Here is a 20858-nt window from a genome sequence, read left to right as displayed (position 1 = left end):
AAACTATTTAAAATATCGGAAATATATTGGAAATATCGGATTTATATTAAAAAATGGTCAAAAAGTCAATTGATATATATCGTAAATATCGGATATATCGATTATATAGGTGATATAAAACTGATATATATCGAGAAAAGTTTCTGATATATATCAATTGATTGATATATATCGAGAAAAGTTTCTGATATAAAACTGATATATATGTCAAAAAGTCAAAAAGTTTTATATCGGAAATTCTGATATATATCGAGAAAAAAAGGTTCTATATTCGATGGATATATATCAGAAATATCAATATCGGTGTACCAAAATACCGATATATATATTGGATATATCAGTGATATTTTGGTCTATGCTCTAAACCAGGGTTGAAGGGTTCTGATTGCTATAGTACCAAGGTGGAGCCTCATGACCATTAAGTATCTTGACAGTCATAAGGATTGGAGTCAGATGCTACCTTCACAGAATTGAAGTTCTGCTCCATGCATCCTTGGATGCCCACCTCTATAGCTTTAAGCTCTTGAGTGAGGACTGACTTAGAATCTATATGACCTCTGTAAAGTTCTTTTACTACTGTATTGTGATCTCTAATATGGCCACCGAATCCAGTTGAGTCTGCTGTACCAGATACATCAGTATTGAGTGCAACATCATCCTGAGATCCTCTAGACCATGTGCAAGGGATAAGGATAATCTGCTGATAGGTAACTTGAATTCCAAGCCCTTCTAGTGTTGCTCTTAAGATGGTAGTTTCTTTTACCTCCTTAAACAATGACTGCAATTAAGTATATCTTGATTGTCTTCATGAATAACCAAGGAGCTGTGTTGCTTATGCTTAAATCTCCTGCAGTTTGTCTCTACCCAGATGGCCATTTACAGTGGCATTCATAAGCACCTTTATAACCTCAGCATGATCTGTCTTCTTTCTACAAAGGTGCAAGATGTCATGCCATTCAGCCTTTGAATCTTTTGTGTGGGCTCCCAACCTTATTTCCTGTTTGACTCCTGACCTGACCTGACCTGACCCTCTTGGAGAAAGGACAGTTGAAATACAGGTGCCTAGAATCAAAGTTTCTGTGTATCACCAGTGACCAGAGGTTCAATATCCGTAGTTCCCCAGTGCATATGACGCATAAATATCAGATGGTTTGGACTATAATTCACACAACACCACAACGTGTTGTTGCTGTCGTTTTGAGAACTTGATATCTTTGGCATCTGGTTACTTGTAGTTTCCTACCCCTGAGCTGTATGGAACGAATTCTGAGTAGTTTTGTGCAGTCTCTGCATATGCAAGTTTAGTGCCTTGAGAAGTTGAAAGTTATTGGATCAAAAGGAAGATGGACATTAATAGGAAGAGAGGATCAAATAAAAGAGTAATGATTGCTGCTGTTGTAGAAATAATATATGCCTAGAGGGACAGACGGCCTTAACAGAGAGTAGCTATTTGAAGTCTTCAGTTAGAATGCACAAAAGACACGTTGTGAGTTCGTAGTGCTATGGTTGCACACTTGCATCAGGATATTTTGAAATAAATTTCCCAGGATATGGTTTCCGGTCACTCCATATGTTTGGAATTATCTGAAATTTAGGGTAGTGATGTTATGCCTTGAAGCGGCATTTTGTACAGTACGTGTGTCTTCTGTCTTGCTGAGTAGAACTCCTGGACCATGCAGGAAGCCTAGAAGGTTGGCCGAGGCAAAAGTGTTTTGATACATGGAGCCAGAGGATCTAACTTCTGTTATATGGGTGGCCTATTATGCGCTCGTTGAATGCACAAAGACCTAAAGAGAGGAAGATAAGTACTTGATTGAGGTCAAACCAAGATCTGGTGATCGCTTTAAACTGGCAGGCGAAGGCAGCGCACCAAATCACGTAGTTTCGCTGGAATTATGAACAAGAGCATGCAATCAAGGAAACTGGATTCTGGCCTAGGTAGCTTTAGCTTTGTGGATTATTTGAATCTCAATTCATACAACTTCCTTACCTTCATCATAGTTTTTCAAGTCGTTATCAGCAAAAATGTAAATTACTTGAGTTGTAGGAATGTGAAAACCCTTTTTGTTTCATTAGCTGTAGAAATGTAAATTACTTGGTTGTTAGGAACTTAGGATCATTTATCACCCAACAAATATATCTGGGAGACTGGGACCAAATTCATGCATGTCCCATACGCAAAGTGTGTTACTAGATGTCATGGTGAGATGGATGAACAGTTGTTAGTTTCTTCAGGAATCAGGACGAAGGTTATATATGGCTTGTAGCTCAGGTAAGATGTCCAGACTCCGGAGTACACTTGATAACCTTTTTTTTTAAGCGTGGCATCAATGGTTTGGGGAGGTATTTGTGAAAATTGTTTCAAGTTGAAAGCTTCTACTCAACTAGCTCATTGATCGAGTACAGTTATTTAAGGACCACTCATCCCTCCAATATATATTGAGAAAAGAGAGAAAACAAGAAAAATATAAACCACAATCCATAGTATATTCACTAATTCTTTTTGCAAATTTACATATAGTCTCTAAGGACGTCGTAATGAATGGATCACCTGTTAGAACATAAAGAAAGAAATGAATTAGGAAAAGAAAGCAAATCTAAAAACTACCAACTCACTGATGGATCTCGAGCGAAACCGATTTGCCCCAAAAAGAAAAAATGAAAAAGAATCTCCCTCCTATACCATTTCCTTAGGGACATTTTATGTTCCTTCCAGGACCTCCATAGTAAAAATAATTTCCCCAAACACTATTTATCCCGCCTTGAATATCATAACAATTTGGATGATCAGCTAATACACGAAGATTTGTTAGAGGGATTAAACTATTATCCCAATCGACAACTTGCAGATTTCGAAAATAGGATGATTTTCCAAATCCTTCTTTTGCAAAATGACCGCTGCCCATTTGAGTTGATGTGTGGAACCCTGATTGCTGAGTGTTAACAACCTCCCCTCCAAATTGTACCATGCTTGCATGGTCTCTCAAGTGACTAAACAAGAATGAGGGCCAATATCCAACAAGCAGTCCTGGCCCAAACTCAAGCCACCAATTTCCATGATTTGGATCCTAACAAAATTTATGCAGAAAATAATTAGACATTCTGGTCATAAAAGGCTTCTAAGATTATTTTATGAGTAATGATCGCATTAGTTGGCATATTTGATCAAAAGAATAGGAGCCAAACTTCTCTAAGATTATTTAAAATTTACAAAACGAAACAAAAGAAAGAAAAGGACTATAGTACCTGGCAGTCATAGTTAAAGAACAGAATCTAAGACAGAGAAAATGATTGGGCAAGCATACTGAGGTCATTTTATTTCCACAAATTACTAGCATGCGCTCTTGGGTAAACTAGAATAGCTGTCATTATATAACAAAATGCATATCCACCCAATGCAAGCTCCAAAACTTTATGTTATGGATTTATGGTCAAAAGATGTATAGCATAAACTTTATTCAAAGTAGCGAAAAACACACAGCATTTTAAACTATACAAACCGCCCTACTGTTATATTAGGTGTTAATATTTGTTAATTGTTAATTTTGGTTGCAAATTACCTTCCAAACCAGTAAACTAATATCAAACTGTCCCCCATTGTATGATGATGTTGGGGAAATTGCCGCTCCTATCGCTATTTTGTTGTTCGTCTGGACGAAGCCTGAGCAGAGCAAATTATAACATCCTGTAGCTTGATAAGCATCGGTCTGCAACGAAAATCAGGAAACATTTTATCGTTGAATGAATTATTCATGTGAGATAATATCTACATTTTAGAAAAAGGAAAATAAAAACCAAAAGAGAAACAATAATATCAAGTTGCAATTAACTATCAGACTTACAGTCCAATAAGTGAAGAATCTAGGATAGTTGTCCCCATATAGCTCTGGGCTGACCTGAACATAATAATTGAAACAACATTTTATATATCCTATGAAACAGCACTAAGCACTTACAATCAAATTTAAACGTAATAGAATTGGCATTATCAATAATTTTGTCTGAACTAATGATCAATGGAAGGGAAAGCGTCGAACTGAAGTGAAAAAGTAATTATAATGGGGTTATAGACAATTAACATGCCTGCCAACCAGCTTCAATTGTATTAAGATCATCGTCGAATGAACCAGAGATCACCCACATTTGCGATAAGCTAAATTCATATTGACTCGCCACTTGTGGTGCCCATACATTCAAGCTTGCTTTTGCCCCATAGTACTTTTCTCCAGTTACAAATCCAACTGCATGCTGTAATGTATAACTGAATAAATATGTAAATAGAAAATAGAGTAAATGATAAGTAATAGACCTGACCAACAACAACCATCATAAGATTTCTACGTTACTCAAGCTCCATACTTCCTTTACACTCCTTTTTTCTTGAACAAGTTGAGCCTATTTTTCCAATTGTAGAATGAATTAATGGGCAAAGGAGAATTGGTTTTTAAAGTTATATTTAGTTAGAGACATATCATGAAAGTTTGACATTAATATAAACAGACGATAATGGTTTCCACAATTGAATTAAAATACAAAGAAGTCCTATTCTGTTCTAAAGGAAAGTATCTGACTCTCTCTGCTCATGTTCTGTACTTGTGTTATTGCTGAAGAAAAAATTTATTTGAAATCTTGATATCTATATGTCAAATGTATTTGATCAAAGATGAAGTCCTAGACCAGAACAAGCTAGAATAATTAAATCTAAAATGAAAGCTCTATTGTTTTCCAACAATATCTTCTAAGTAAATCTGTTATCTTGTTTTTGCACTAACCTCATGATCACTACTCGAAAAATCTCGCCTAACTGGTTTCTTCAATTTTCTTCCAAACTTCTGAAATGAAGTAGCTCTAAGGACATCTTCTTCTCTAATTCTTCTTATTGGAATTGTTCCTTCTGGACATGATTCGCCGGAAGTTCTCCATAACTGAAAGCTTTCAGACTCTGTACCCTTGGTACTAGGACCATTTGGTCTCTCTGGTGGATCCTAGAAGCAAAGAAAAGAAAACTTTGGCGGTGTTAGTATCCTCAATTGTACTTAGCTTAAAAATCATGAAATTTAATGAAGTAGAACACGAAAAAATGCAAATAGAACTAGTACCAATGGTATCTGTCCTAATAATTGAGGATGATCAAAGGCTGGTTGTTGGTGAGATGGAACACAATCTATCAGATCACCATCAGGACTCTGCAGCAAGAAATTACTCCATTAATACCAAAACAGAACATAACTAAACCAAGGTAAGCATTGTACTACATAGGCATATGAATTGCATGCCTGAATTGTCTTGATAGCAGGCTTGTTTATCTTCCTAAGATGAGCTCTTATCCTCTTCAGCTTCTGGACTTCTTCCCCAGGTCTAAAAGTTTGGTTTCTGTGAAGGTTCCCTTCGTCGTTGGACTTGATCGATATTGACATAACACATTCAAGAGAAGAAACAAGAAGAAGGAAGCTAACAAAAATGGGAATGATTGGTGGTATATAGCAACAAGAAGAGAGCATTTTGAAGAATTCTTACAGCTTGTTTCTTCTACTGAGACTCTTTTGAATCTTTGTACATTGGTGTCTTGTCTTCTTCTATAACCAATAAAACACCATATATTCTTAGTTCTTGTCCATGGCAACAGTAACACATCTCTCATGAAATTATTCTTCCAAACTGTATAATCATTCAAACAACTCCCAATTCATTCCTTCACCATTTCCAACGCTTTAAAAACACCAAAACTATGAACTCCCACTTCCTCTATTCCTCATTTAGCTTCATTAGTTCTCTAGATATGTGTTCTGACAGACAGAATTCTTTCTAGCACGAGTTTGAATAAAATAAGCACAAACAAGTGTGGGTGTTTAAGAGTTTTTTTACAAGTGGGAATGTGGAAATATATAGTGGCTTGTTATCTAAAGTTACTTGCACTCTAAGAACATACGAAGAAAATAAATATATTGGTATTTTTATTTTGGTGGGAGAAAAGAGGGAGGGGAATTATGGGTGTTTTGAGTGTTTCCAGTCTTCAATACAAAGACTGATGCAACTTTATCTTTTGTGCCAAGTCATTGGACAAATAAGTTATGTATTCTGGTATTCTTTACTTTGCTTTGTTACTGAACACACAGAAGAAGAATTATACTTTGATTCATTCTGGGTTTCTCCAAAGTTCTTTCTTCTGAGACTTCTCTTTCTCACTTCCCTAGATGTTCCGTTTCATGTTTCATGTCAGCTCTTGTTGTTGGTGTAATTTTGCTTAAATTACAAAATAAAGGTTGTAAACCTTGATTACTTTTTTCGATCTTTTAAGTTAATCTAGCTATGTCATACTCATACTGTCATCTTTATTTCTATTTTATCATGTACCAATTTATTTTTGAGGTAAACCCCATATGCTAGATAGCTTAATTATGTAAGGCCAAAATGGAACTCCAATGCGCCTTTTGTGAATTGGTCAAAACAAGTAAGACTTTGATTATAACACTTTCTAATGGTTTTGTTTTCCTCTAAAGATCTCTTTCTCCCTCATAGCAATCAAATTTAACTTTTCGAGAATTAACTCACTTCCCATTTTGTTATGCATTTACATTTGCTTTCATAATAACAAACTACAATAACGTGTTAGTTTTTCCTCAAGCACTTCGGCGGGGGAAAAAAGTTTTTCTTTAATAGTCCAAAAAAGTGCAGCAAAAATGAAGAAGGTTCAAGACACAGTCAATGGTCACTGGTCAGTGGACTGTGGACCTAAGAGACAACAGATCGAGCTGTATGAGACTGGAAAGGGAACAAGAAACAGTTACAGATCAGTTCCAAGTGCATAGGATTTGTACACCCAGAAACTTACCTTTGTGAGTCCGTAGTGATGTTTTTTACATAAGCATTCTCTTGTACTTAAATAAGTTGCATATACATCTGTACTCATATGTGTGTAAGCATGACGAGAGCCTTGGGGTTGTGTGCATGCTTTAATGTCTACACTCTATACCTTGTTTTCAACAGCCGTTTTCTCATAATAAATCAAATTTCTAATCAGAAGACATATCTACGTGGAAGGTCTTGCGCTTATATATACTGGCATACTGCCTATACAGTAAGATGTTCATAATTATGCATATTTGAATATTGACGTTCTAAACTATGAGCGCGTAATTAACGAATTAAACAACTTTGTGATTAGTGGCATAGACATCAGTTCAGCCGAAATGCCTGAAAGTTCAACAAAATTTCAGTTTCTAAGATACAATACCAGCAGAAAATACTGATGGAAGAAAATGACATTAATTACAATAATATTTTATTCGCTTGTTGGGATTTCCAAACTTCTCAAATTTAAAAATTTCTAAATGGTTTTATCCAGGGCCGAAAATATCGGTCGAAAAATCAATTTTTCGTTGATATTTATCGTTTGTTCAGTCTACCGATTTTGAAATATTTGAAATATCAGCTCGAAAATTAAATTAATTTTAAACTGATATATATCGGTTTTAAAACCGATATAAAAATATATATCGGCGATATATTTTGACATATTCGATATATATCGTTTGATTTGGTTGGACAGTTTGACTGCTGATCGATATATCCCGATATATATCATTATATATCGGTAATATTTCCAATATATTCTTATTTTTCGATTTTTTTGAATATTATAATCAAAATTGGCAAAAGCGATATATCAATCCGATTTTTCAATTTTTCTGATATATATCAGTTTTGAGAGGATCTGAAATATCTTTAAATCCTGAAACTTTTAGCCTTGGTTTTATCGCCCTCCTTCTTTCTTAAGGCATGTACTGCGTAATGATCTTACTGCAGTAACTACAAATATACTTGTTCACATATAAGAAAAATATTGTAACTACTTCGTACACTTTCGATAAGAATTTTTCGTTTTTTTTCTTTTTTAAAATACAATATAAATACTTTATGTCATGTATGAGGAGAATGATGTCATGGTCAACTAAGCCAGTTTCCTGGATTTCTATTGTATTTTAATACCTACATCAGGGTTATGTCATCTTTATTTATTTTCTTGAATTTCTATGTCATCTTCATCACTTTACATCATCAGAGTATTAATAACAGTTACAAATGGAACCACTATGTAACTAGATGAATATACTATGGCTCCTTTTGTTATTTGGATGTCATAGACTTGATTAATAAATTCAAGCAAAACAAATATTTATAGGTTGGTGAGTACAATTATGTAAATTGTATATTTCATATATTTGAATGTTCAATTTTATTTATTTGAACTTATCTATTGTGTGGGAGCAACAAGACTTGGGACCTTAACCTAGTTCTCTTTATGGGGTTGTGCCAATGATGCTTGCCACTCCAACAGATGCCCTTCGTTTTTAGTTTCTTTTTTATGAACTTCTTAGAAACCACTCACCATCTCTGCAATAAATAAAAGGTATTCAAGAATATTGGTCCACAAAGCGTCACTCTCAGAGTCTCAGTCTTTCATAGTCTCATTTCAAACACTATGCAATAGAATATGATATCTCAGTGTATCCATGTCTTTGCACTGTTGAGTTGGAGAATAGATTCGACTTTCAATATAAAGTAAATTCCAATGCATTTGCATTAACTATAATGTTGTGCACATAGCAACATAGACCACTTTATATAGTGTTGCCTGCTAGCAGTCCTTCATGATCCATCTATTTCTTTGATCTATTTTTTACCTTTCTTTCTTAAGCCTAAAGGTAAGCGTACTAATAGCTTAAGAAATGAAGAATGCCTCAAGGCCAACGATATTTTAGAAATATCGCTGATATTGTTTTTTGGGTATTCGATATAAAAATATTTGATATATCTCCACTGAATATTGTAGCTTTTCCAGCTGATATATATATATATATATATTTCATTTTCCAATTTATATCTTTATATATCGTTGATATAGTTTTAATATATAGAAAAATGAGAGGTCGAGTGAATAGTGATTGGTATGAACGTAGGGGTATTTTAGTAATTTCACAATTTCTTTTGTTTTTTTTCCCTGATTTTGGGATCCATGACTAGAAAAATAATTGCACATAGGATTAAAGTAGTAATTCACTTCTATTGTAAATTTAAAATTAGAAAGAAAAATAATGGTGGGACTTGAGATTATTCCAGGTGCCTATGCACGTGGCATGAGGCTAGTAAGATATATATTGTTCGATTTTGTTTGACCAATTCCTTTGATTGTTTGACCGATATTTCTAATATATATCGGTATATCAGCTGATATATAATGATAATTTGACTGGTTCACAAAAAGAATATATATCGGCTATATTCTTGATATGTCCGATATATATCGTTTTTTGGGTACACGATGATATCCCCGATATGAACATTTTGTGCCTTGCCTCTAAGAAAATAAGAAAGGCTGCCATGTAATATACTAAATATGCTTGCTTTCTGAAGGGGACAAAGACAAGCAGACAACATGTAAAGATTTCTAAAGAAAAAGGCAGGTGCATATACAAAGAGCAAATGATTAATTTGAAAAAAACAAACACTAGTCATCCATTTTGTACAGCCCCACGCGCGTGTTGTATGACATGCATACATGTGTTACATATGCCTATAATATTTTAGCAAGATCATCGGGAACTATAGTTTTGTGGACTGTTTTTCGCGCACAGAATGTAATAACTTAGAGGAAATACACACCATACAGTGGAGTTCGAGCTTAGACAAGGCAGTACTGAGATATCACTGTGTGAGTTAAATATTGCAAGTAGTAGAGAGCCACTCGATCATACAAAGATTCAAGAAAGTGGAATATTGAGGAAGACCACTCTATGCTCATGTTATAATTCAGGGGCTGAAAATTTATGGACAATAACTTTTTTGAACAAGAACACGAAAACCAACCGTAAATTAGTAGATATGACTAAAACCATTAAGAACTTGCAACATATCAGAGGGCTCCTTCATAGTGGCCAACTTATATGAAACTAGTGGTGCCCTGGCCTCTGGCCCTTGATGCTCTACCAAACAAATGTCATGAGAGCTTATTCATTAATCCTAAAAGAGGTGCGTAATGCGACCACACAACTACTGCTTAATGCTTATATCATAGAAACTTGAAATTTATTTTAAATTCGATTCATATATAACAACCAAATGTCATGGGAGATATTTTCTGTTTTTCTCTAAAAGTAAAACATTCAATAGGAAATAACCTAATAACTTGAAGAAACAGAAACGTAACAATGAAATGCCAAGCAACTAATATTGATAATTGTATTGTCAAATGATTAAATGGAACAATGGGCACATTGTTTGTCAAGTGTCGACAACCAGACGTAGGTATAAGAGCCAGAATTTTATCTAAGTTGAATCCGGCCTAATGATTCACTGGCCCCATAACAAGAGCCAAGCATGCCCTTTTTCACAGTCCTTGAGATCCTAAACAAGAGAAGTAGAAAGGTGCCAAGAGAGAACAAGAGAATGTTTTTGCAGAGCACACGGTCATCAAATAGCCTTACACTAGACCTGCTTTGTTTTTTTCAGTGATGTTTACATTTTACTTTAATTACTTGGTCAGCCTTCATAATGCATACGACTTGTTTAATTAACTACTAATTTTAGGAGTATATATATATAAACTAACCATTTGACAGAAAAGAAATTTTAATAGAAAGAACATGAGGTTGACTGGAGAATGTTTTTGCCATAAAGTTGAAACAAAAGATGAATTGAACAAGTTACTTTGGATGCTTTCAGACTACATTTCTTGTAGGATGAACATTTAAGCGTCTTCCTTTGGAAATGTACATAATGGTTTCCCTAAGTTTAATTACATCCATATGACTGTACTATTGAAATATTAAGAAAGCAAAATCCACTTTGTCCCACACGAAAAGAAGGGCTATCATGAGAGACTATGGTAGGTACACATTGGATGATGAATGCACAGAAATTTTGGAGAAATCTTAGAGGAAATAGCACACCAAGCTGAAATTGGTTCATTCTACTTTTTTCATCATCTGTGATTGATTTAGCTTAGTCCAATGGTTGTTATCGTACGTACTGGAGGCTCATCTCTTAGCACAGTGCGTGGGTACTGAAGCAAATTATACGGACTTGTGCAAACAAACAAAAAAAGGAGGAGGAGAAGAAGAAAATCGAAAAGGAACACCATTCATATAATAATGCTATATAGCTTTGCTGGGTTTGACTAATGCATGCACAAAATGAGGAACGCCGATTTGTAAAGATGCATGTTGTTACTTGAAGTTTTGTTGCTACATAAGATAAGCCGATAAGGTACTAGTTCCCACATGAGGAGAAAAAGAGGGTTTAATCTCTACTAGTTGTACTAAGTACTAACTACTTATTAGAGGCACTTGAAAGGGAACATATGGGACTATATGGTATGCAAAGTCGATGTGAGACCATGAAGAAATGATTGTGTCTATGACCTAAGGCCAGCTTTCAAAGTTAATGACAATTAAGTGAATACAAAAACAGGCTGCAAAGAGATGTGACCATGGGGCCGAAACAGGTCGTTGACCAGTCTTCCTCAACCGGAGCCTCTGGAGGAGAGGCATGTACATGCTTTCCAAAAGACTTGATTATAATGCTTCTTTACCCACTTTCTTATGTGTCTGTGTTTGGCATGCTTGTGGCATCATCATGGTGAGAGTACTATGGTACATCTTTAAGTAAATGATGCTGTTCATTGCCGCTTTATGTATGGAAATGTAACCAAATGAAAATATAGAAGAGCTCACTGGGGCTCTGGGATTTAACTTTTGAGTATTTCCCATATGGCTACATACACAAATTTTTCACTACTATATATGCGTGCGTAATAAAGCGCCTTTGATCAAAGCACTTCTCAACCATACTACTGTAGTTTGTCAAGAAACATTTGCAAGCAGTAATTGGCAAAAAGCCCATTTTGGCTCTCTTACAGGTTTATATGTTTTTTGTTTGGTTTTCTTATTAGAAGCTTTGTTGAGCAAAAGTTCACATTTAGCAGATTGAGTGGGCGGGAACATAAAAGGGTCGTGTCAGTGTGTCACTCTTTGCATTATACTCAATTCACTGTGATTACTTAGTGGAGTTGTGACCTCTCTTGTGCGCTCAGAATGCTGTGAAGCTTCCTCCCACTATTCAATTTAGATATCCATTTCGAGTTTTGAGTTTTAGTACATGTGCATAGTGCATCACAACTCACACAACCTATAGATCCATGACCTGGAGTACTTTCAACCCAACCTATAGATCCATCAAATTGCAACGGAATTGGAATTACTCTTGGAAATGAACAATACATTGTTGGCATACTCGTTTGGTCAAGTAGTTTTCGGCGATTTGTCAGAGAAAATCAGATGTAGAGGTGGCAATTGATATCGATCGCTTAGGTCACCTTTATAAACATTGTTTCATTCAATCTTAAATACTGTAAGAAATGTTGGATCTAATAGTCATCATAGATACATTAGCAAAAAAGGGAAATGAAAAAATCAATGAAGAATTAAAAATTAAAATTAAGAATATGAATATTGGAAATATTCTGAGACATGCACAGGGATACAACAGGGACACAAAACCAATATTGGTGGAGAATCACTATTTTCTGAATCTTGGACGTTAACTCAACCTTTCGAAAATCTGGGGTAATAATATAAAGCAGATTGCTGCAATTAGAAATGGAGAGAGACTCCCGGGTATGCAACCTTCGCTTTTACTGGTAGTGGGAGGATCAAAAGTAGCGTCATCCAAAAAACCAGTGCAATCAAGTCCAGCCTTCCCTTCCCGGCACTCACTTGCAAATAGGCCTGGAGGGTACTTTCCATACAGATTTATGTAACTGAACATGACAGAGGCACACTCGGATGCAAGATCATTGATGTAAGCAGCGTAGGGGCACGCAAACCTCTTGAAAGCATCACAACAGAGTTTAGGAGGGTACCGAGGTCCTTTACACTGGCTTGTGATGATAGTGTAATTCTGGAACTCGAAATTCTGTGGACAACCTACAGGTAGAGACAGAAGATCATCAATACAGTTCTTCAAGAGTCGTTGCCTGTCAAAATCAACGCAATTAACTGGACTTTTCTGAGAAAAATTAGAACTTATAGAATAGAAAATATCATAGAAGTTGAAGGCAGCGGCCCGCCTGGTCAAGCCTTTGGGGGAAGGAGTCCCACGGTCTTGGGATCAGTTCCCACCTACTATAGAAGGAGGGTCTAGGTGCCAATAACGTCTACCAGTAGAAAATTAGTATAAACCATTCTAAAGGAACTAACTATGCAGTGCTAATTTTTGGTAACAGACATTGCATTCGCAGATGAGTTATCCTGGTCATACATATTTTAATTCTTAAAGGATGCAAGGTTCGCCAAAATACAACATATAAAAAAAAACTTTTAACAAGTTAGACAGATTCTTAAGATATACGTCCCAAACATTCTTATCACTACATGGATGTGCATAAACATGAAAATACGTTACCCACCTTTTTCCAGTTCAGTAAATTGTAAACTGCAATTCACATCAGTTGTGAGTTTTGACCCATGGTTTATTCTCTGACTGAACCAGAAAATGCCAACAAATGCACCCATTTTTACATCAGTTTGAACTTCTGCCTAAAATTTCCACTCCCAGAATATCAATTATTAAGGCCAACAAGTCAACAACTTCATGGTAGCACCTTAGCACTGCACCTAAAAATTTGTGCCTTACTGACTTAGCAACCTAATTACGAATACATCTTGGCTGTCCTGAAGAAAAAACTACTGAACAAACTGTTCCAGCATCCTTTTAGCACCGGAGTAAACTTCCTGGAAACTTCTCTAGGGTCAAACACTCAAATATGTGAAAGTTCCTCTGGGTTTTAGTTTGGATCATATTTTAGAGTGGAACCTTCGGAACAGTTTAGTGAGTATTTGACCTCTTAGAAAACAAAAACCGAACAGTGAAACTCAAACAATACTTCTTACAACAATTGACTCCGACTGTCGAGAACTATCAGCTGTTTGTAGGCTAAAAAATACATGGAACAAGTTAAATTATGTTCTTGTTATTGAGAAGAAAAAAAGATGAAAATATGGAGAAGAAGAGAGGAAAAAGGATACAACATTAATTAGTTTCAGCCTTTTCTCTCAAATCTATATGCATGAAAATAATATAGTCAACATAATAAAAATTTCAGGAAATGTCCATATTTCCCTCTTTTCTCTTCAAGATACGGTCTCGGGAAATGTCTCATAAATAAAAGATGAACAGAATAAAACATTAGAGCAAGTCCAATGGGGGGCTATATGGGTTGCTAAAGACAAATATAACACCCCAACCACAAAAGTGTCATTCCCATGGGGCTGCTAAAAAGGTCTTAAATCTAGAAGGAGTAAAAAACACAGCCAAAATTAAGGCTTTCGCTAGCAGCTGCCATAATAAATTCCAGGAGACGGACGACATAGTTTCTGCCGTCTGTTAGTTATTTATGTACAGACGCAGAAACTATGCCGTCTGTCTCCCGTTTTAATTAAATGGACGGACGACAGACACTGTGCCGTCCGTACCTTCCAAACACTCAACACAATTTAGATTTAGCCAAATTCAACCAATTTTTCATTCACATGCATTTACTTGTCATCAAAGCCTCAACCCTCAACTCCTCAACCACCAACCTCATTTAGTGTCAACTTTATAGACCACAAATTTCTCAATTTTGCCTTCACTCACACATTTTGCATTAACAACTTTTCTTTTCACATTCAAAATGGCTTCTTCTTCTCGCTATGTTGAATCAAGCTCCTCATCCAAAGATGTGAACATGATGAATGACGATGAGAACATGTTCGTACCTATTTTCTCGTTATTACAAGACATGCACGAAACTACTCGTGATTATCGAGGCTCAGTCCCCGGTAGAAAATACATTTATCGTGATCGAATCGACGCTCACAATAAGATTATAAGGGATTATTTCGTGCAAAACCCGAAGTATCCCCTTGATATTTTCCATAAGAGGTTTAGAATGCACCGCCATCTCTTCCTTCGAATCTTGAAAGCCGTCTCCGACCATGACAAGTACTTCACATACAAAGTTGATGGCATTGGAAAGCCATATTTGACGGGTATGCAAAAGGTGGTTGCTTGTATTCGTTTGCTTGCATATAGGTGTGGTGCGGATGTATGGGATGAATACGTTCAAATCGCAAAGAGCACCATTTTCAAAAACTTGAGACATTTTTGTGATGCCATATTGGTGGTCTTCGAAGAAGAATATTTGAGGGCTCCAAACGAAGAAGACATTTAACATCTACTTGCACAAAGTAAAAATCGTGGCTTCCCGGGTATACTTGGAAAATTTGGATTGTATGCATTGGCAATGGGAAATGTGTCCTACGATATGACAAAGTATATATGTAGGACATAAGAAGAAACCTACAATCATTTTGGAAGCCGTTGCCGATCAAGACTTGTGGATTTGGCACATTTTTTTGGTATGGTGGGTTCAAACAATGACGTCAACGTGCTTCAACATTCTCACCTCTTTGACAATTTTATACGTGGTGATGCTCCTCGTTGCAATTACACCGTGAATGGTCGCCAATATAAAATGGGTTACTATCTAGCCGATGGGATTTATCCTAAATGGGTTACACTTGTATAAACAATCTCTTACCCAACAACTCAAATAGAGAAATTTTTGCTAAGATGCAAGAAGCATGTCGTAAAGATGTGGAGCGTGCATTTGGTATCTTACAAACTAGATGGGGGATAATCAAGAGATCGGCGCGAATATGGAGTAGTGATGACATTAATCGGATAATGAAGACGTGTATAATTTTACATAATATGATTGTCGAGGGTGAACGAGAGATTGATATCAAAGATTGACAAATTGACATGGATTGGGAGCCACAATGAAGACAGTCCACACAGGTGGCCGGCTGGGGCCCTAAACTTTGGCTCAAAATTAAGGCCCCCATGGCTAGAAGCAGTTGTGGTCAACTATTTTCTTTTCGGCCCAAAAAGACTTTAGCAAACAAACATCCTGCTGTTTTTTTCCAGCCCAACATTTGGCCCAAACATAAATCATTAATCACATATTACATAAAGCCCAAAAGGGCAACAGGGCAAAACCCCATCGATACTTTATCAAAAAAAAAAACCCCCGTCAAACTGTACAGAGGCTTCAAGCTTGTTCTCCACGACTGACGACTCCACTTCTCCTCTCGATCTCTCGATCTCTGCAATTCTCCAAGGTCTCTCCAGTTCTCCAACTTACACTCCACTCCTTCGATCAAATCTAAAGTTGATCAAATCTTACTTTCAATTGAGCATGTCTCAAGAAAGATTAAATGGATTAGCTATGTTATCTATTGAAAAGTATTTAGTAGAAAAACTTGATTATGAAGACTTAATTAGTGATTTCGCAGCTAGAAATGTAAGAAGACTAGTTTTTCAGTAGTGCTAAGTTTTTGTAATTGAATTTTGGTGTGAATTTGTTGGTGTTAAGCACATATTTGATTCCGTAAGAGTACGAAAGAATTTGGACTTAATTTTTTATCAAATAAGAAAAAAAAATTGGCTTATGTATTTTTCATCATTTATCGGCAGATGCCACACTTTAGGGCCCCCCAAAACTCAGGGACGCCCCTGGCCACCAGTCGCATTGCATGTTGCCGGAAATCGAAATGAGAAAATTGCAAGAAGACTCAACACACTTCGTCACATTCGGAACAGAAAAACTAATGTTCAACTAAGAGTTGACCTCATCAATCACCTTTGGCAATTTCGTGCGGATCAAGGAATATAGTATAAGTATTTCTATGTTTGTAGTTTGAGTATTATCTATGTTTGTTCTATAGTTTGAGTAATATCTATGTTTGACTTTATGTTGTTTCAAGACAATTCAAATTAAAATTGAAATTACAATATTGGAAATGAACTAATAACAACAATAGAAATGAAATAACTAAAACAACATTGAAATTAATCTAAATAGTAGAAGCACCACCCCCACTAGAAGCACCATTTGGAATTCCAAACGTTCCACTCTCTCTCTTTTGGCGAATTATCTCTATTTTCATCGTCATGAAGTATTCGACAGCTTCCGGCTCAAGAGTAAAAATATCTTGTGCTAATATTTTGTTGTCTTCTTTCCACTTCTTGAGTTCCATCATCTTCACTCTATCGGCAGCCAGTGGCATTCGTCATTTGTGCCAAATACTTCTCCATCATCTTGTAATTCTTTCCTCCTTTTTTCATCTTTTCTTTCTCACCCCTTGTTCCCGGTGGTGGTTTTTTTTTGTTCCACTTCCACTTCCACCTCTACCTCTACCTCTACCTCCACCTCCACTTCCATCCCCAACTTGTATAGAACGCCACCAAGAGTTGCCGACGGCGTTGTGGGTGTTGAAGGCACGACTTTGTCATCTATATTAAGAATGACGTTGGTTCGTCTCCTCAATATAGTTGTGGACCGACTCTCCAATTTTTCATTCCATTTTGGGCTATCTTTGAGGAGCTAATAATGCTCAAATTGAAAGTGTGTATTATGAGCCAACATATATGTTGTTTTTGCCTCAACCAACCAATCTTAGATCGTTGTGCCACTTTTTGCGGTACTCTCCGAAGAGGAGATAATTTCTGCCCACCGATTGCAAGCTTTTTAGATGTGTCCAAATCGAGTGGACACCGAATCCTTGCTTCTCTTGTTATTTTCGCCAACTCTCTCTTGAAATTTCTCTAATATTCTTTCTCAATAGTGTGTGACTCGTTACCCCACACTAATAATTTGATCTTCATTAATATATATTCACGCTTTGCAAATAGCATCGTCTTCTTAAATTGAAAAATTGGCGAACCTTGTAGATTTTTTTCCTTTTGATGTGGTTGCATGTTCATTTGGATCTATTGTTGTACTTGGAGTAGTGATTGTTGTAGTTTGAGTAGATAGAAATTGTATGAGAATTAGGAACAAATGGTGAGAGAGTTGTGTGAAGTAATTGCTATAAATTTGCAATTTCGGAAAAACTAGCCGTTTTTAGCCGTTGGGATGTCTGGACTAGACAGACGGCAGAGTTTCTACCATCCGTTACAACTTAACATACGGACGACAGAGTTTCAGCTGTCCGTCTCCCGAATTTACCAGATGCTAAAAAGTGTCGTTGGTTTTAGAAGCTTAACATATGGTTTTAGAAACTTGGGCTGCCAAATTTGTCTGGGCCTGCTAAAAGGCCTATGTGGCACCTTTTAGCAGCCCTCCATTGGACTTGCTCTTAGTCTAGCAAATGTTTCCTTGAAAAACTTTTCTCAAAATCCTTGTGATAAGCTTTCTCTCTCGTTATAATACAACCTTCATTTTTTTTTCCTTTGTTATATTTAATAATCAAATCAGACGACATTATCAATCCCGCTTTAACTGACTCACAATTTGTACATCTACACAGTACTAGGCTACAAGCTAATACTAGGACCGTTCACCAATCTGGTAAAGTATAAACGTAGCAGTCTAGGACCACGAAAAACATTTTCCCCCTGAAATTGCCTGCAATGCATCTCTCATTCTTAAATGGGCTTCAACTTGTCTTCTAATTTAACTAAATTTAATAACTGAAGATCCCATAAAAGAAAAATAAGTGGCGGGTGAAGGTAAATTGAGTGTGTTTCCTACGGTAACGTTAGTATCTATTATTTCCACTTATACAACCAAGACACTGAAACAAACTTACTATCTTTGGTTTGAAGAAGAGATCGATGCGTAGTAGTAGATCCATGAGATTCTTCTTCTTTTTCAAAGATTTCATCTGCAATAAAGAAAAAAAATTAGTATAAAATCTTGAAAATATATAGAATCAAGGATAAGAAATGATTACCAGAAATGAAAGTGGTGGAGGAAACGGTTAAAAGGAAGAAGAAAACGCAGCAGCGAATCAGTAACGCCATTTTGCTTCTTCTGATTATTATTATTGTTGAGTTTCGTTCACGTATGTATCGTTGACTGATAGCTTGTTCACTACTTCTTAAAACCCAACTCCGTGTTGACTAAAATTGTCAGCTCGTCAAATCTTGTCATATGTTGTAGAGTTTCGACAGTTGTCTTTGTTTGCCTGTTGTCCGTTGGATAAAACCCGATTTTTGTTAGTTATAGACTATCTTGTTGTATCAGTGGTTTGGATTTGGTTTCGTAAAATCAAAACCCCACTCGGTTTTTAGAATATAAAAAAAACCAAAAAACCTGAGCTCATGTGCGTGGAGTCCATTTTTGCTGCAATATTGTAATACTTAGTTTGCTTCTGGCCGAATAACAAATTGCCACGTGGTCATTAACAACGGAGACAAGAGCTGATCCGTTTCTCATAATAGTACAAATTTAACACAGTTATCAGAGTTTAACTTTTCAAAAAAAAAAGTCACCAGCCCACCGTACATCAAAACGTTTTTATTCTAGAAAGGTGTACACTTGTGCACCTTTGCAACGCCAAATTTTGTGAATTGCCCCAAAGTATGACTAAAATGTTTTTTTTTTATATAATTTCTTTTGATAAAAACATAAAACTATGCATAACCAAAATACTAATAATAAAAATTATAATAAAAAATTTTAAAAATACAAGTCTAAAATGCAAGTACCTTACTCCTACTAGTTCATTAAATTTTTATTATATATTTATTAAAAGACATAATAACGATATACTAGTCACATTAATATATAATAATTATAATAATAATAATAATAATAAATGTAAATTATTATAACTAAGGGTGCAATTTGAGTCGAAAGTGGCTCGGGGCTCTCTTCGAACTTCGTTCATTTAATAAATGAGCCAAACTTAAACTTATATTATAGCTCATGTAACAAAACGAAGTCCGATTTCGGCTTAATAAACTCAAATAGCAACACCGTAGTGTAAAATAATCGAGCTACTTAGGTCGCTTTTATATATATATTATATGAGCCAAGCTTGAGTTTTTTCAAAGCTCGCTTAAATAACGAGGCAGCTTGAGCATAGTAAAGCTAGACTTGATTAGCTCGATTTCCACCCTTATTGATAAAGCGTCATGCTTTTCCACGCATTTACTACATACATTGAATTTAAAACCATTACAGGGCAGGGTCTAGTGGCAAATAATATATATTTCCAACGATGACCCACATTCGTTCGGGTACACAAATGTATTCTTGTTTGTGCATCATATCCACAGTTCAAGATTTCAATTTTTTTGAAATTCGAACAACTTTAAAACCGAAATTATGGTTGATATTGATATTTTTTAATTTTGCAGTAACTAAAATGTTTAGTGGAATTCCGATATTCCGTTTGAATTGAGCTATCATCATATCTCCTCTTCTTCAATTCATGTTATTTTGAAAAAATTTACCATTTTTTCATTTGAGTTTGATATGAACAATTGTATATCTATTAATGGTCATCGAGTTACCCGAGTAGATTATTGTCATGTTCAAGCTAGACTTACTAAGTTGTACTAGCTAATAGTTCAAGCTCGATTTGAGCACAAACTCAAGCTTCGATTAAATTTCGTTTGAACTCGAATTCGAATTTAAACTCAAAAAAAAAAAAATGTCAACAACCAAGACTACAACTTCAAATTGAAGAGCATGCATATTGTCTACTATATATGGGAAAAAGAAGTAAATAAACTTGCATAAACTATTGCATTACAATTCTATGTAAGCTCAGAGTGCCAAACTAGTATAATAATATAATATGGTACCTTTCTTCCTAAAAAAAATACACTAATTTTAGCGTTTGCCTTCTAATTAAGATATCAGCAATGCATAGGGTTGTTAAAAAAAATGAAAACGAAAAACCAAACCGAATCGAGGTGAACGGGTGAAATTAACGGTTTTTTAACGGTTCGGTTGCGGTTTT

The 20858-nt window shown here is 35.7% G+C and overlaps 2 protein-coding genes across 2 annotated transcripts; both read right to left on the bottom strand.

Annotated features, from left to right (window-relative positions):
• Positions 1-2468: 2468 nt before the first annotated feature.
• LOC147523632 (protein neprosin-like) lies at positions 2469-6012 on the bottom strand. Its single transcript, XM_086599273.1, has 7 exons — positions 5277-6012; positions 5100-5186; positions 4773-4985; positions 4084-4248; positions 3843-3896; positions 3561-3707; positions 2469-3068 (listed from the first exon to the last, which is right to left on the bottom strand). Exons 1-7 carry the CDS (start codon positions 5499-5501, stop codon positions 2691-2693), a joined length of 1269 nt encoding a protein of 422 aa, XP_086455399.1. The 5' UTR covers positions 5502-6012; the 3' UTR covers positions 2469-2690.
• Positions 6013-12474: 6462 nt separating this feature from the next.
• Positions 12475-19153, bottom strand: LOC147523631 (GPI-anchored protein LLG1-like). The gene is made up of 3 exons (XM_086599269.1): positions 18840-19153; positions 18696-18770; positions 12475-12983 (listed from the first exon to the last, which is right to left on the bottom strand). The coding sequence occupies exons 1-3, from the start codon at positions 18907-18909 to the stop codon at positions 12598-12600; spliced, it is 531 nt and encodes a 176-aa protein (XP_086455395.1). The 5' UTR covers positions 18910-19153; the 3' UTR covers positions 12475-12597.
• Between the last annotated feature and the right edge of the window lie 1705 nt (positions 19154-20858).

This window comes from Coptis chinensis, chromosome 1 (genome assembly GCF_015680905.1).
Source record: "Coptis chinensis isolate HL-2020 chromosome 1, ASM1568090v1, whole genome shotgun sequence".
Taxonomy (NCBI): domain Eukaryota; kingdom Viridiplantae; phylum Streptophyta; class Magnoliopsida; order Ranunculales; family Ranunculaceae; genus Coptis; species Coptis chinensis.
The sequence above is the reverse complement of the archived record's forward strand: the minus strand, read 5'-3'. Positions and strand labels throughout refer to the sequence as shown.